General features: G+C 43.3%; 1 protein-coding gene across 1 annotated transcript in view; it reads left to right on the top strand.

The window, feature by feature from the left end:
* Ndg (Nidogen) overlaps positions 1-16,073 on the top strand; it is a 527,328-nt gene that overhangs the window by 478,938 nt on the left and 32,317 nt on the right. The window contains exon 35 of the mRNA XM_080283492.1: positions 15,808-15,916. Within this exon, the coding sequence (XP_080139618.1) occupies positions 15,808-15,916 (109 nt within the window). The remainder of the gene's footprint in view (positions 1-15,807; positions 15,917-16,073) is intronic.

Genomic DNA, 16,073 nt, shown 5'->3' with positions numbered 1-16,073 from the left:
AGATGTACTACACAGTTATCTATTCTTTGTCCTTTCTGCACATTCGAAGCTATGAATATCCTCTTTCCTTACTGTCCAGGTCTTACTATAGTCTCACCAATCTAAAACCAAGGTTTGGGTGGAGTCCAGCTGGGGATTTCCCGGCGTACAGCGTTGCCTTGTTTCCTATACTCTGATTGGCTAGTGGCTGACCTGACACTGTTAGAGTTCGCCGCTCACATCTCGCCACCTGGCCTGACATGACTTCACCCACTTGTGTGTGTGTTTGTGTATGTGTGTGTGTGTAAAGACAAATTAATTTAAATTATAAATATAACCAAAATAATGAATTTAAAAATTGCATTCTCTCTCTCTCATATAATTTATGATTTTTTACCTGGTTATAGCCTTTAAATTACACTCTACATATTAAAACTTAGACTTTCTTTCCACACCACCTGTCACGGGGTTTTTATAATATCACGGTAATTTTGAAATAAGTGGTTAAATATTATTTAAATTGATAATAATATTCAATAATATTGAAGAGCAGAGACAATGATTGTCTTGCTACATCAAGCAACGATTACTTTACGCTGGCTTAGCACGATTCTCTGAGAACGAGAATTTATAAACTTCCTCAACAGTACACAGCAGAGACTAATTACTCACAATTGCTGAATTACTGTACTGTTAGCCTCTGGAGAAAGTTACATCACCCCTGACAATAAATAACTAATACTAATAATAATAACATCAGGTTCTTGCTGATGCATTAACTCCTGGCACAACGGATTTTAAGTTAATACAACAAGACTGGTCTAAGTACCAGTTATGAAAGCAAACGTTTATGCAAGCTAGGAGCTGTATGGAAAATAAGCTTAATTATGGAGAAATGAAACAAGATTTTTACTCTACATTAAGCTCAAGAAATAGAACTGTTAAATTTATTGATTACAAAAATAAATTTAACATTACATTTCAAATCAAATCAATGAGACGCAACCGCTCACTCACACAGAAGCTAAATACTTACGCCTAGGAAAAACACCTTAACTAAGCTCTTAAAACTAGGAAATACACAAAAGAAATACCAGTCGATGAATGCTATGTATCACCACTAAGGTGGGAGGACTGGATTAACTGTCTCAGTGGAGCCTGGGTGCTAGTGACCTCTCACACTTCTTGGAGCACAGGACCTTCCTCCGTCACAACAAACACTAGACTGAATTCAAATAATGTATAAGCGGGACGCACAGGCCACCGGAAGAAGGCGTGGCTAACAGTTGAATGAGCAGGGGCGAACAATAAAAAACAATAGTATCGCTCAGTACAGCACTTAGTGACGTGCATTAAATCGGCCACTCCTGAAAACGGCGACGAATGTTTTGAAAAGTATACCCCGAAATGGAGAGAGAAACGGTTAACTGAGCGATACACAGTGAGTTTTCCACTAATAGTTCGTGGCTTCTCACAAAAAGGAAATGTCGCGAATTGATTCGTGACATTACGCCCCATGAAAATTAAATCTTTCTTCCTTCAGAAGAAAGATTTCAATATACATACATATAAATCCTAACTCAGTCACACAAGATTCACACTGTGGTGTGTGTGCTATCCTGCTACAGGAGAAAGTCGCAGTCGTCAGTGAGCGAAAAAACCTCGTATTTACGTTAATAGAAGCAAGCTTGAGGGAAAAACTCCGTGACGACGGTGAAAATCCTGTACTCGGGTCAAACTGAGCGAAAATTCGCTACATTTACACTGACAACTAATTGTTGTGTAGCGTGGTGTATGTAATACACAGTGTAGGTGTGACAGTTGTAGTGTAACTGTACCTACGTGTAAAATGACACAGTAAATAATATTATGGTGACGACGGAGGCAGAGGAGAAGAGGCGGCAGCGTGCGGCAGACGATCAGCTGGTCCGCACAGCAAAACTGCTACACCCATTGCTGAACCTGCAAAACCAATTGAGGTGGAGCATCAAAAGTGTCAATGGGACAAAATTTTATTATGTTACAATTACTCTCTGCGTAGCAGTCAGTGCTACGACGTACATTCGAGGTCGCCATTAATTATAGCACACAATTATGGTCGGCAAGTTGAGAATCCCTGTGCAAACTTGGGTCTTCCATAGCCTCAAACCGCACACGGGTCCTCAACCTGTGCCTTAACCTACAATACTTATATTAATATCGGAGAGCTGAGAATCCTTGCAAACTTGGGTCTTCCATAGCCTCAAGTCACCTCTGCGGAATTCTCACTTCCCCCTTAACCTACAGTACAATACTTATATTAGTACCGGGAAGCTGAGAATCCTTGTGCAAACTTGGGTCTTCCATAGCCTCAAGTCGCCACTGCGGAGTTCTCTCTCCAACTTCCCCCTTAACCTACAGTACTTCTATTAGTACCGGGAAGCTGAGAATCCTTATGCAAACTTGGGTCTTCCATAGCCTCAAGTCGCCACTGCGGAGTTCTCTATATCTTCCACCTTAACCTACAGTACTTCTATTAGTACCGGGAAGCTGAGAATCCTTATGCAAACTTGGGTCTTCCATAGCCTCAAGTCGCCTCTCAACTTCCCCTTAACCTACGGTACATATATTAGTACCGGGAAGCTGAGAATCCTTATGCAAACTTGGGTCTTCCATAGCCTCAAGTCGCCTCTCAACTTCCCCCTTAACTTAAGGTACATAATATGCATGTACAGGCCCTGGACATACTGTGTCCTGTGGGGCCAATGGGCGAGACATCAGGTCTGCACCCACTTCACCACTACCCTGTCTCTCAACTGACTCAGAGATTACAGGTGTGGTTATGAACGGCACAGGAAGGACATGTCCCTGATCAGTGGTGATACTTTGGCACACACTGCAGGAACGGACAAAACTGTCTATGTCTCGTCCCATCCCTGGCCAGAAAAAGTCAGCTCGGATACGGCCCTGGGTCTTCCTTTTGCCCAGGTGACCTCCTGAGGCTGAACAATGACCCCATTGTAACACTGCTAGGTGGTACTTGGCGGGAACGACAAACTGCAGTCGAACCTCGCCCTCGGGTGTTCGTGACTCACGGTAGAGCCGTCCTTGTTTACGAAGGAACTTGGCTCGACCTCCCCGTGAATACTTAATCACTCGACCCTTTTGTTTGTTCCGCACGGTAGCAAGTGTCGGGTCAGAATGTTGTTCTTGCACAACAAGTTGACTACACATCAGATCTTGCGGCAATTTAATGATCACTGGGGTGACACAGTCTGGAGCCTCAGCCATGGCTCGTGTTACCGCAGCAGCCGAAGTCTGAGTAGCGTCATCATCGGAGCAACTATCCTTGACTCCTTGAATATTGCCTACTATTAAGTCAAATAGAGGCTCTGGCATGACAACTGCAAGTGTCGTACCAGTATAAAATGGAGATGCCACCTGGATACATGCCTCAGGGAACAATCTCACTGATCCATCAATAAGCTTTGCATGGATCTGTCGACCTGTATACTGCTCAGGCCGAACTAAACTCTGCTTAACACAGCAACCTGAGGAACCATTGTCTCTCAGAACCTTCACAGGAATGCCTCCCACAAACCCTGGCTGAACAAGGAAGGTACTGTCACCTGTGGGAGGGCCTGTGGAGGAAGCAGCTAGCCACTCATGAGGCTGCTGAATTGATGTGGCAAACATTGTGCCTTGTGAAGATGGAACATTGGCCATCTGTGGAGGGGGGTTCACTGTCACTGTGGGACTAGTGAACTGTGGGGAAGTACCCACACTGGTAGGGACGTGACCACCATGCTGCTGCTGAGGAATGAAGGCCGCATTCGCTTCCTGCCTCTTTTGAGTTGGTGGTGAAAAACTTTGTCCCGTCGGTCAGTTGCGTGGCTGATACTGCTGCTGGTTAGGGTACTTGTTGTACCTCTTCCACTCAGGTTTCTGAGTGTTTTGCCCCTGGTCCTTCCACTGCGGTTTTGGACCTTGGCCATTACTCTGAGAACGGCCTTGGTGCTGGGATTCAGTCTGAGACGGCTTCCCAGACTTGGCAGTATCTTTTCTGCTCCAGGTGTTTTGCTTACGAGCTTGATACCCGTATGCAGTAAAGAATGCATCAGCCTTCTCTGCCATTTGGCTGGCATCTTTCACCTGGCAGATCTTAAGCTGTGCTATGAGCTCAGCAGGCCACGACCTCTCTAGCTGTGTACGCAGCATAAGGTCAATTATCCCCTCACGCGTGGAAGGAGTTTCATCTTTCTCCATCCACTCATTTAAGTAAGCTGTGAGACGATCAAGGAACTGAACAGCTGTCTCCTTGTCTTGGAGACGAGCTCGCATGAACTGAACTTTGGCGTCGTCTACTGTGAGACCATACGCCTTAATGAGTGCAGCTTTCATCATCTCATATGTGAGATTGTCTCCACGAATTCTGTGGAGAATATCGAGGGCAGGGCCCTCAACTAGGCTAAGAAACTGAAGCTGCCCCGCTGCCTCATCCAGTTGATATAAGTCTGCCATGTCCTCAAAACGAGCTATGTACGGCTCGACCGCTCGCTTTCCTTGTATGAAGGAAGCTTGATGCGTGGGGTCGCCAGGACATGTGCAGGGAGAACGCTCGTGGAGCTTGGACCAACTGCACCAGACGTGTCTGAAGCCAAGGAATCTCGCTTGAGCTTCAGCACTTCAAGTTCATGTTCTCGTTCTTTGTCTCGTTGTTCACGCTCGTATTCGCGCTGTTCTCGCTCGTGTTCGCGCTGTTCTCGCTCTTTTTCTAACTCGAGCTCGCGTTGTTTCTGCTCGTGTTCGCGCTGTTTCTCACGCTGCTCTTGTTCATATGCACGCTCTCTTTCACGTTCCTCACGCTGTTCTCGCTCGTATTCGCGCTGAATCCTACGCTCTTCACGAGCATCTTTCTCACGTTCTTGCTCGTAATTGAACCTTGAGAGAACGTAACTCTGTATTTTCTCTGGGTCTGTGAGACCCATATCTTTGGCTTCCTGTACAAATACAGCGGTAGCCATGGCGCTAATTTATTAAACAACCCGAAATTGAGCACTGACTGCTTAGCGACGAATACTAATAAACACACGTAAAGAGTACAGACACAAGCTAGTGGTGACCAGTCTTATCCAGTTAACTGGCAAAGAATAAATTAAAAATGTAAATGACTGGGAAGACTCAATAATAAACACAATGGGTACGCTGACTTCCCAGAAGCGAATAAAATCGTGTGGCGTTACCAAGAATAAACTAGAGTTAAGTACTCTATTGATTAATAAAGCAAAAATTCACTTGCTAAATTAACGGTAAACACCAGTAAACTTGTGCCTATAAACTTTAATGATAAATACCTAAATATGAATGAGTGAGCACTATCTCGTGAATAGCTTTAGAGCTAGGAGTTAATATCCTGGAATGAGGTCGCCAATTGTCACGGGGTTTTTATAATATCACGGTAATTTTGAAATAAGTGGTTAAATATTATTTAAATTGATAATAATATTCAATAATATTGAAGAGCAGAGACCATGATTGTCTTGCTACATCAAGCAACGATTACTTTACGCTGGCTTAGCACGATTCTCTGAGAACGGGAATTTATAAACTTCCTCAGCAGTACACAGCAGAGACTAATTACTCACAATTGCTGAATTACTGTACTGTTAGCCTCTGGAGAAAGTTACATCACCCCTGACAATAAATAACTAATACTAATAATAATAACATCAGGTTCTTGCTGATGCATTAACTCCTGGCACAACGGATTTTAAGTTAATACAACAAGACTGGTCTAAGTACCAGTTATGAAAGCAAACGTTTATGCAAGCTAGGAGCTGTATGGAAAATAAGCTTAATTATGGAGAAATGAAACAAGATTTTTACTCTACATTAAGCTCAAGAAATAGAACTGTTAAATTTATTGATTACAAAAATAAATTTAACATTACATTTCAAATCAAATCAACGAGACGCAACTGCTCACTCACACAGAAGCTAAATACTTACGCCTAGGAAAAACACCTTAACTAAGCTCTTAAAACTAGGAAATACACAAAAGAAATACCAGTCGATGAATGCTATGTATCACCACTAAGGTGGGAGGACTGGATTAACTGTCTCAGTGGAGCCTGGGTGCTAGCGACCTCTCACACTTCTTGGAGCACAGGACCTTCCTCCGTCACAACAAACACTAGACTGAATTCAAATAATGTATAAGCGGGACGCACAGGCCACCGGAAGAAGGCGTGGCTAACAGTTGAATGAGCAGGGGCGAACAATAAAAAACAATAGTATCGCTCAGTACAGCACTTAGTGACGTGCATTAAATCGGCCACTCCTGAAAACGGCGACGAATGTTTTGAAAAGTATACCCCGAAATGGAGAGAGAAACGGTTAACTGAGCGATACACAGTGAGTTTTCCACTAATAGTTCGTGGCTTCTCACAAAAAGGAAATGTCGCGAATTGATTCGTGACACCACCCAAGAGGTAAAAGTCACGGCGCGTTTTTTTTTTTTTTTTTTTTTTTTTTTTTTTTTTTTTTTTTAAAGAGGTTTCCCCGATAGGCCTATCCCTCTTCTCTTACAGCATGTAAGAAATTAGCATGAATCCTCCTCATCAGAAGAGGTGAGAGTGATAGTGAAAAAATCAATGAAATTATCAATTGCCACATCTCTTTTTGCATCATCTATTTGAATTTGTTCTGCGTGTATAACAGCATTTCTCCAGTTTTCTGATGTAATTTTCTCAATTGCCTCATGAATAAGTGGCTTCATATCGGCATTCCGGAATGTATTCCTTTCTGATAGATAGTCTTTAAGCTGAGCCCATGTGAGTTCTATTGGGTTATACTGGCAGTGATAAGGAGGCAGGCGTACAACTCGATGGCCGTGCTCTGAGACAGTCTTGAAGATGATGTAATTTGTATCGGCAGCAGTGATGTGGCGAGTCACAAGTTCCATAAGTTCCACTTTCAGGAGACCCTCTGGTACTGTTATCCCCTTCTTCTCCAGCCATTCTATTATTGTTGCTTTATTGTTGGAACCTGTTGGTGGTTTATGCTTTTTCCTTGAGTGATAGGATGCATTATCCATCACAGTAACTGAAGAGGGAGGAATCTTAGGTAACAGTTGTACCTGAAACCACTTCTCGAATGTCTCGGCATTCATCTGATCGTGGTAATCCCTGACATTTTTTGCTTGGAATATCAGGGCAGCTTCGGGAACAAATCCATTTTTGGTTCCGGCGTGCAGAATAATCCAGCGGCCACCTTTCCCTGTCGGTACCCGCACTCCCTCGGCTTTTCCTGAGGTGCTGTCTACCCAGCACTTAGAAACCGTGTGGTTCTGATTTATCCAAGTTTCATCTAAGTAGACGATAGTCTTGTCAGAGCTTGTAAGTGCCTTCATTTCTTTCAAAAACTTGCACCTGGCAGAGGTTATGTCGCTGCGTTCCATTAGAAATTTCCGTCCATCAACGCTTACGTACCGAAATCCTATTTTCTTCATAACTTTTCTTAAAGTTTCACGGCCACCAAGGTAAGAAAGGTTACTCTTCATTTCTGCTTGGATTTTTTCAAGGGTAGGGATTTCTTTTCTGTCATAGAAATTTAAAACAGTTCTGCGTAGCACATTTTCACTGAAGTTATCAAAAAAGTCTGCAATTGGTTTTACACGTTGCCTTTTCTTGGGAAACGTAAACTCTGGAGAGTTGTTTTCTTCATTATCTCCTGCTTCTTTGCGTATTGCTTCAATCCTGCTCTTGCTAAGTCCTGTTGCTGCAGCTGTTCGATGAATTGCCCTTGAAACATCATCGAAAATTCCTCCGTACTGCTTCCCCTGCAGAAAATACTGGCTTACGCTGAAGGCCATTTCTTTGGCTTGACTATGTTGATGCGAGCGAGTTGGCGTATCTACCATTGTATCTGCATTAGCACAGAAAGTGAACAGTCAAAGCACGTGACAGAAGCTTAAATCTCCCTCCAATGGATCAATTCCCAGTATGGGCCTGGATGTTGCCACTCGTGAGTGTTTTAACTTATTTATTTCTAATAAGAAAACAGCGTATGTTCTACTGATTCCTTCAAATTATATTATAAACGTAATTGTTACATTATTTACCCAACTTAGAACTACCGTGAAAGTCGGTAAAAGTAACTACTTTTTTTTCAGCAACACTGTAATATATGTATGCGACGTTTCTTTATTGATGTACAAGAGCCATATGCATTACAAGTTTACCTTCCTTTGATATGCTAGAATACTTACGTTTATATTGTATTAGTATGTGTGTACCTATCTGTGATGCTTATTACATATATAACAGAATTTACTCACCGCTCATTTAGGAAGTATGGCATGGCTGCGCCCAGCGCCAGACCCCACCCAAACCTTTGTTTTAAATTGGTGCGACTATACCAGTGGTGGGCAGTGCAAACAAAGAAGGACCTTGCACAAGCGCCATGCACAATCAAGAGTTCACTACCTTGCGCAAGAGCAAGTGCGCTGTCTGACAAATATTTAGCTTGCGCAATGTTGCAAAGCGCAAGCGCAAACCATTTGCATATATTTGTGGGAATTACTGTAAAATATTGAGATACCCTGTATTTAGATAAAATAGCACACTTACTTTTATATATTATTATTATTAATTTCTATTATTTGTAATTTGCACAAGTGCGCAATCTAATATTTAGGCTGTGCAATGTCGCAAAGTGGTAGCGCAAACCATTTGCATATATTTGTGGGAATTACTGTAATATATTGAGATATTTAAATAAATTAGCATATTTACTTTGTTATTCATCCCTACATATCAAGTGGGGTTGGTGGAGGATTAGTGCCCCTCCCTGTAAAACTATTAACTCTAAGCCCTTGGCCACCCCCGTTAGGGATACATGGCGTCTGGCAATGATGATGATGATGACTTTGTTATTATTCTATCTATCTATCCATTGCCAGACGCCTTAATCCCGTAAGGGGTGGCCACTGGCCACAAACAAGCTACAAATCGTTTCCATGTCACCCTGTCCCCCGCCATTTCCCTGCCTTGCTCCCAGCTCATCCCCCTCTCTCATATACTTCTCCACTCCATCCCTCCATCTCATCCTTGGCTTCCCCCTCCCTCTCCCCCCTTCCACCTCACTTACACACACTTTCCTCATTAGTCTCTCACTCTCCATCCTCTCCATATGACCAGACCACCTCAATGTGTTTCTCCTAATGCTTCCTATCACATCCACATCCACACCACAATGATCCTTCACTTCCTCATTTGTCAGTCTGTCTCCATGTAACTGCACAGGCTCCTCCCAAATAACTCATTTATTTCCACAACTCTCACTCTTGACTTCTGTCCCTCCAGCAAGGTCAGGTCTTCACTTCCATGTGTTAGAGTTGGTATCACAATACTGTCATGTAGTAACGTTTTCACTCGTGGAAGTTCAAACAGAGGAGTGAGCGGGCTATGGATTGGAGAGACAGGAAAACAAAGGCTGTGATGTTGCCAGTTTTACTTAGCATTTTCACAAGATGTTTTATTTAATAAAGTAATACAGATATACAACAGCATGTGTAATTCCTAAAAAAAAACATCTATCTATCTATCTGTCTATAGCCCGACGCCCTAATCCTGCAAAGGGTGGCCGCAGACAAATCGCCTCCAAGTCGCTCTGTCACCCACCATTTGACTACCCTCCCCCCAACTCACCCCCCCTCCCTCATATACCTCTCAACTCCATCCCTCCACCTCATCCTCGGTCTACTCCTCCCTCTCCCTCCCTCCACCTCACCTACATACACCCTCTTAGTCAGTCTTTCATTCTCCATTCTCTCCACATGTCCAAACCACCTCAGTGTATTTCTCCTAATCTTCTCAACCACATCCACATCCACCCCACAATGTTCCTTCACCTCTTCATTCGTCAACCTGTCCCTCCATGCCACTCCACACGCTCCTCTCAGATAACTCATTTCCACTGCTTTCACTCTTGACTTGTTCCCCTCTTGCAAGGTCCACGCCTCACTTCCATATGTCATGGTAGGGATCACAATACTATCATGCAGTGACTTCTTAACTTCCATACTCACCTCCCTATTTCTCATCACTGCTTTCAGTGAACCAACAACCTTCCTTCCCTGTTGTACCCTTTCACACACTTCATCCCCTAAAGTTCCATCCTTACTCATCACACTACCCAAGTACTTGAATGCACTCACATTCTCCATATCCTCATCATCCAACCTCACTGTACATTCTGTGATTTCATTCCTCTCAAACACCATAACTTTACTTTTGTTTACATTAACTTTCAGCTTCCTCCTCCTACATACTGTCCCAGATTCATTCACCAAACCTTGCAACTCCCATTCATTTTCACTCAACAATACTGTATCATCAGCAAATAGTAACACTGGACTCTTCCAAATCTTACCCTCATTCATTAGAGCCACCTGCACATCCACTGCCCTACCTTGCACCTCCCGTACAACCCCATCCATGTATATATTAAACAGCCATGGAGACATCACACAACCCTGTTTCAGTCCCAGATTGAGATAAAAAAAATTCACTCAGCTCACCATGCACTTGCACTGTAGCCCTAGCTCCTTTGTACATACTCTTCACAGCACTCAACAGTTTCCCCTCCACTCCATATATCCTTAATACCTTCCACATACCTTGCCTATCTATTCTGTCATAAGCTTTCTCCAAGTCCATGAAGGCAGCATACACTTTCTTTCCCTTCTCTAGATATTTCTCCACTAAACATCTTGGAACAAATATCTGATCTACACACCCTTTTCCCTTCCTAAATCCCCCTTGTTCTTCTCCAACTAGCTCCTCTGTCGTATGCCTAACCCTATCAATGAGTATTCGACCATATATTTTACCAGTCACACTAAAAAGGCAAATACCCCTATGGTTACCACATACTTCTCTCTCCCCTTTTCCTTTGTATAAAGGAACAATTATACCTGATTTCCAGTCGTCTAGAACCCTTCCCTCTTCCCAAGCCAATCTACACAACTTCCATATCCACTCCACAACAATCTCACCCCCATACCTCAGCATTTCACCACACACTCCATCAATTCCTGGGGCCTTTCCCAACTTGATCTTCTTCATTGCTTTCACTACTTCCGCCCTACTGATCTCTTCCTCCCTCCTCTCATCTCATTTTCTCCTAGCCATTCCCCAACCACATATACTCGCACTGCTGCCACTGTCTACATTCGACAAATCCTCAAAGTGCTCCTTCCTTCTCCTCAGTTTCTCTCTCTTCTCCACCAACAATCTATTCTTCCTATATTTCACTCCCTTACTATTTCTTCTTTCACACTGCCTTACTTTCTTTACCTCCTTCCAAAACAATTTCTTACTCTCCCTCCATTTCACACTCAGATTTCTCCCAAACTCTTCCTCCACTTTCATCTTAATCTGCTTCACCAGTCTCTTCACGTCCATTCTCCTGCTCACATATACCTCTCTCTTCTCTCTCTCATCTTCTTCCCTACCTCTACTCACTAACCATTCACTATATGGCTTCTTCTTTTGTTCCACAGCTCGTTTCACCTCATCATTCCACCATGCTGTCCCTGGCACACCCTTGCATCTCCTCCTCACTCCTCAAACCACCTCACACGCTGCGCCTATCTCTTCCGTAAATATCTTACATACGTCTTCCACCCCTTCCATCTGCTCTAGCTCATACCTTCCAAATCTTTCTTCCACTGTGCTCTTATACTCTGCCACTTTCTCACTATCTTTCAAAACCTCCACTCTTCTCACAGGAGCTGTTTCCTCCTGTCTTCTCCTTCGTCTCTTCAACCACTTTCTTTGCAGCTCTACCTTGGCCATCACTAGGTGATGGTCCGAGACTCCATTCCCCCACCCTCTCCACACGCTTGCATCCAACACTTGCCTTCTCATTCGCTCATCCACACACATGTAGTCTATCATTGCCTTTCGTTCAACAAGTTCACCATCCATCCTCCTCATTCCTCTCTATGTATACCGGTGGATCATCTTGTGCCTAAAGTAGGTGTTGGCTGTTCCCAACACCCTACCAGCACAGATGTCCACCAAAGCCCTACCATTCCCATCTACTTCAGCTGGCACACCCCACTGACCAACCACTCCATCCACTCGTACATTCCCAACTTTGCCATTCATGTCTCCAGTCAAAAGTATTCTCTCGCTTCTCTCAGACTTGTCCATACATGCTTCTACTCTCGCCCAAAACTCATCTTTCACTCTTGCCACTTGGTCCTCTGTCGGAGCATACACATGTACAATTGCCCACGCTTGTATACCTACTTTCATCCTCACCCATAGAATCCTTGCACCCACTGTTCCATACTCTCTTATATTCTCCTTCCACTTCTTGCTTATCATAAGACATACTCCCTCTCTTGCTCTCATTCTCATTATCTCCCACCCATATACCTAAACCTTATTCCTATTCTCTCACCCTTTCACCTTTCCATTTAGTTTCAGTCAGTCCACATATATCCACTCTTGCATCCTCAAGCACCTGAACAATCTCTCTCTCTTTCACTTCATCATTCACTCCTCTCACATTCCATGTTCCCACCCTCAGAATGTCCTTTGTCCATTCCTTAGTCGTCAACGTATGGTCTGTCCTGGTCCGAGGTGCTTTATTCGCTTGTTTAGTTAGTTCTTTTTACGGGGTGGGGCACTAACCCACCACCAACCCTTTTAATCGCCTCATACGACAAGCAGGGATACTTGGGGAGTATTCTTGAAACCCCCCTACCCCCAGTGGGGAACACCAAAAAACATTCTATCTATCTATCTATCTATCTATAGCCCGACACCCTAATCCCGCAAAGGGTGACCGCAGACAAAATGCCTCCAAGTCGCTCTGTCACCCACCATTTGACTACCCTCCCCCCAGCTCACGCCCCCCCTCCCCCATATATCTCTCAACTCCATCCCTTCACCTCATCCTTGGTCTACTCCTCCCTCTCCCTCCCTCCACCTCACCTACATACACCCTCTTAGTCAGTCTTTCATTCTCCATTCTCTTCACATGTCCAAACCACCTCAGTGTATTTCTCCTATTCTTCTCAACCACATCCACATCCACCCCACAGTGTTCCTTCACTTCTTCATTCGTCAACCTGTCCCTCCACGTCACTCCACGTGCTCCTCTCAAGTAACTCATTTCCACTGCTCTCACTCTTGACTTGTTCCCCTCTTGCAAGGTCCATGCCTCGCTTCCATACGTCAGGGTAGGGATCACAATACTATCATGCAGTGACTTCATAACTTCCATACTCACCTCCCTATTTCTCATCGCTGCTTTCAGTGTACCAACAACCTTCCTTCCCTGCTGTACGCTTTCACGCACTTCATCCCCCAAAGTTCCATCCCTACTCATCACACTACCCAAGTACTTGAATGCACCCACATTCTCCATATCCTCACCATCCAACCTCACTGCACATTCTGTGACTTCATTCCTCTCAAACACCATAACTTTACTTTTGCGTACATTAACTTTCAGATTCCTCCTCCTACACTCTGTCCCAAATTCATTCACCAAACCTTGCAACTCCCATTCATCTTCACTCAACAGTACTGTATCATCAGCAAACAGCAACACCGGAAGCTTCCAAATCTCACCCTCATTCATTGGAGCCACCCCCACATCCACCGCCCTACCCTGCACCTCCTTTACACCCCCATCCATGTATATATTAAACAGCCATGGAGACATCACACAACCCTGTTTCAGTCCCACATTGAGATCAAAGAACTCACTCAGCTCACCATGCACTCGCACCGCAGCCCTAGCTCCCTCGTACCTACTCTTCACAGCACTCAGCAATTTCCCCTCCACTCCATATATTCTTAATACCTTCCATATTATTTAAATCAAATATCCACAGCCTAATAAATTATTAGGCTGTGGATATTTGATTTGAATAATATGTTTTAATGATTTTTGTAAGGAATTGCATATGCTACTCTTAATAAATAATGTATTTTTAATTTTTTATTATTTACTGATAATAATAATTTAAAAAATGTTAAAACACATTATCTTTGTTGAAGCATTTAAAGAAACGCTACTACCCTCCGTCCCTCCTGCCTCCCCCCAGCAGAACCCTCACGACCCGCCTGAGCCTCCCCCATCCCTTGTCCAGATAAACAGGAAGCTCCCAAGACCATGTGTTCCTTGGACTGCGCAGTGAGCAATCCACAGGACAGGTGCGCAAGGCAGGTGCACAAGCGCAAATTTAGTTGCACGCCTACCTTTTCATGTGCGAAAGCACAATATTGCGCATGGTCTCATGCGGTGCACAATGCGCAAATGATATTCACCAGAGCGGAACGGTGCGCAATTTCGCTCTGCGCAAGTGTTTGTGCATCTACCCAGCACTGTTTACTACCAAAGTATGCAGCATTACACCCCTAATACATGCCATACACAAAGATCCCTTAGCACAGAGGGAAAGTCCTTTCAATGTCAAGAGAGGCAGCAGCTCCCTGAACTTCCTCCAACTACTCCTTACCCTAGCAGGTGCTTATAACACTCCTCAGTACATAATTGCAAAATGAACAGTTATCATCATCATCACTCCCCACTATCAGATAGAGTTAGAAAGGTCAACAATCTCATTTATCTTATACTGTTCTGTATTAGTATTATGCTGGCAATACTGTGTACTAGTTGTTAAGTCTCAGTAAGTGGGATCTTGGTTGTTGTTAATATAGCTCCAGGCTCATCGAACTTGAACCCAGGGGATTGCAGGCTTCAGTTGACCTTCTCATGCAGATCACCTTCCTCTTCACAGGGGATAGGGAGGTACAGTAGCTGATGGAACACACATTAGTGCCATTGAGTGAAGGTGCCCCCCTTGAGTTCCAAGTCCTAGGTTGTGATATCTTTGAAGCTTGTATGTTTTCTCCAAATAATAAAGAACGCTAAAGAACAAATTATCTTTTACTCTAGCTAATGCCAGATCATATTTCGTTCCACTAGGAAATCTCCCAACCTTGGTGGGATATGATACTATAGGTTCATAAGTTTAATCTTGAAACCATGTTAGAACACATCTGCTTCATACTTGCTGATGCCAGATGATTTTATTCCATACTGGAATGTCTCTGGAGGTTTGAAGGTGAGAATTAATAGGTATTAATATAAATACTTAATACCATGCTCCTCTTTAGGACTCCCCATATTGAGGCTGACCATGGCACAGGTGATCCTTTGTATGAGCTGGAAGCTTGGTTGAGTGCCAAACCAGCTAAATATTTTCCAGCAGCTGTTGTTGAAAAAAAAAAAAAAAAATCTAAGATTACTTTATAAAAACGAGTGAGTCTCGGCTTGTGCTTAAGATTTTGTTACGTGTGATGATTGTGTGGCTAGTTACAAAGCTTGTGTCCACACCTAAATCTCATTTTAGTACCTCCCAAGGTTAATGTACCCATCCATCCAATATTCATTCCACCTTTTGTGTTGTGCTTGCATTGGTAAAATGCATAGCATAGCGAACTCTATCTGAAATGACCACAGGCTTCAGTTCCCCTTCATCCAGGGTAGACTAGAAATTAGTAGTATACAATGTAATACAGTAGTGTTAATGTAAGTTTTGCTTGCCCAAGACATTCCTGAAGGGCTTACTTTTCTTTTTAGAATTCCATATTCACCATAAGTATTATGTTTGTAATGTTAAAGTTAGTAGTCTTCATTTTCATGGCTCTATTCATCCTATATGCAGATAGTCAACAGCCCATTTAATTTTCATTGTTTGTTGATATATACACCTGTTAACTTAATAAATCCTTTATCTTTTTTGTTTCTTTTTTTCAGAGTGCATTGGGATGGATGGCCAAGGGAGAAGAAAGGTCATGGAAGGGGCACATTACCCATTCGGACTAACTCTGTCAGGACGAAACTTTTACTACACGGACTGGAATGAGTAACTGATCATTTTAGACATTTTGGTGCTCCTATCTTGCTTACATATTTTTTACCTATTACTGTAATACTCATACTTCATCTTTTGTTTCAAGTTTGAAGTCATCATTATCCCAACCCAAGTTTCCACTGTGTTGCTACCCATGGCATTACTTGCA

Source organism: Coenobita brevimanus, chromosome 97, assembly GCF_032717465.1.
Source record: "Coenobita brevimanus isolate Jiangsu-jjx chromosome 97, ASM3271746v2, whole genome shotgun sequence".
NCBI classification, from domain to species: domain Eukaryota; kingdom Metazoa; phylum Arthropoda; class Malacostraca; order Decapoda; family Coenobitidae; genus Coenobita; species Coenobita brevimanus.
The sequence above is the reverse complement of the archived record's forward strand: the minus strand, read 5'-3'. Positions and strand labels throughout refer to the sequence as shown.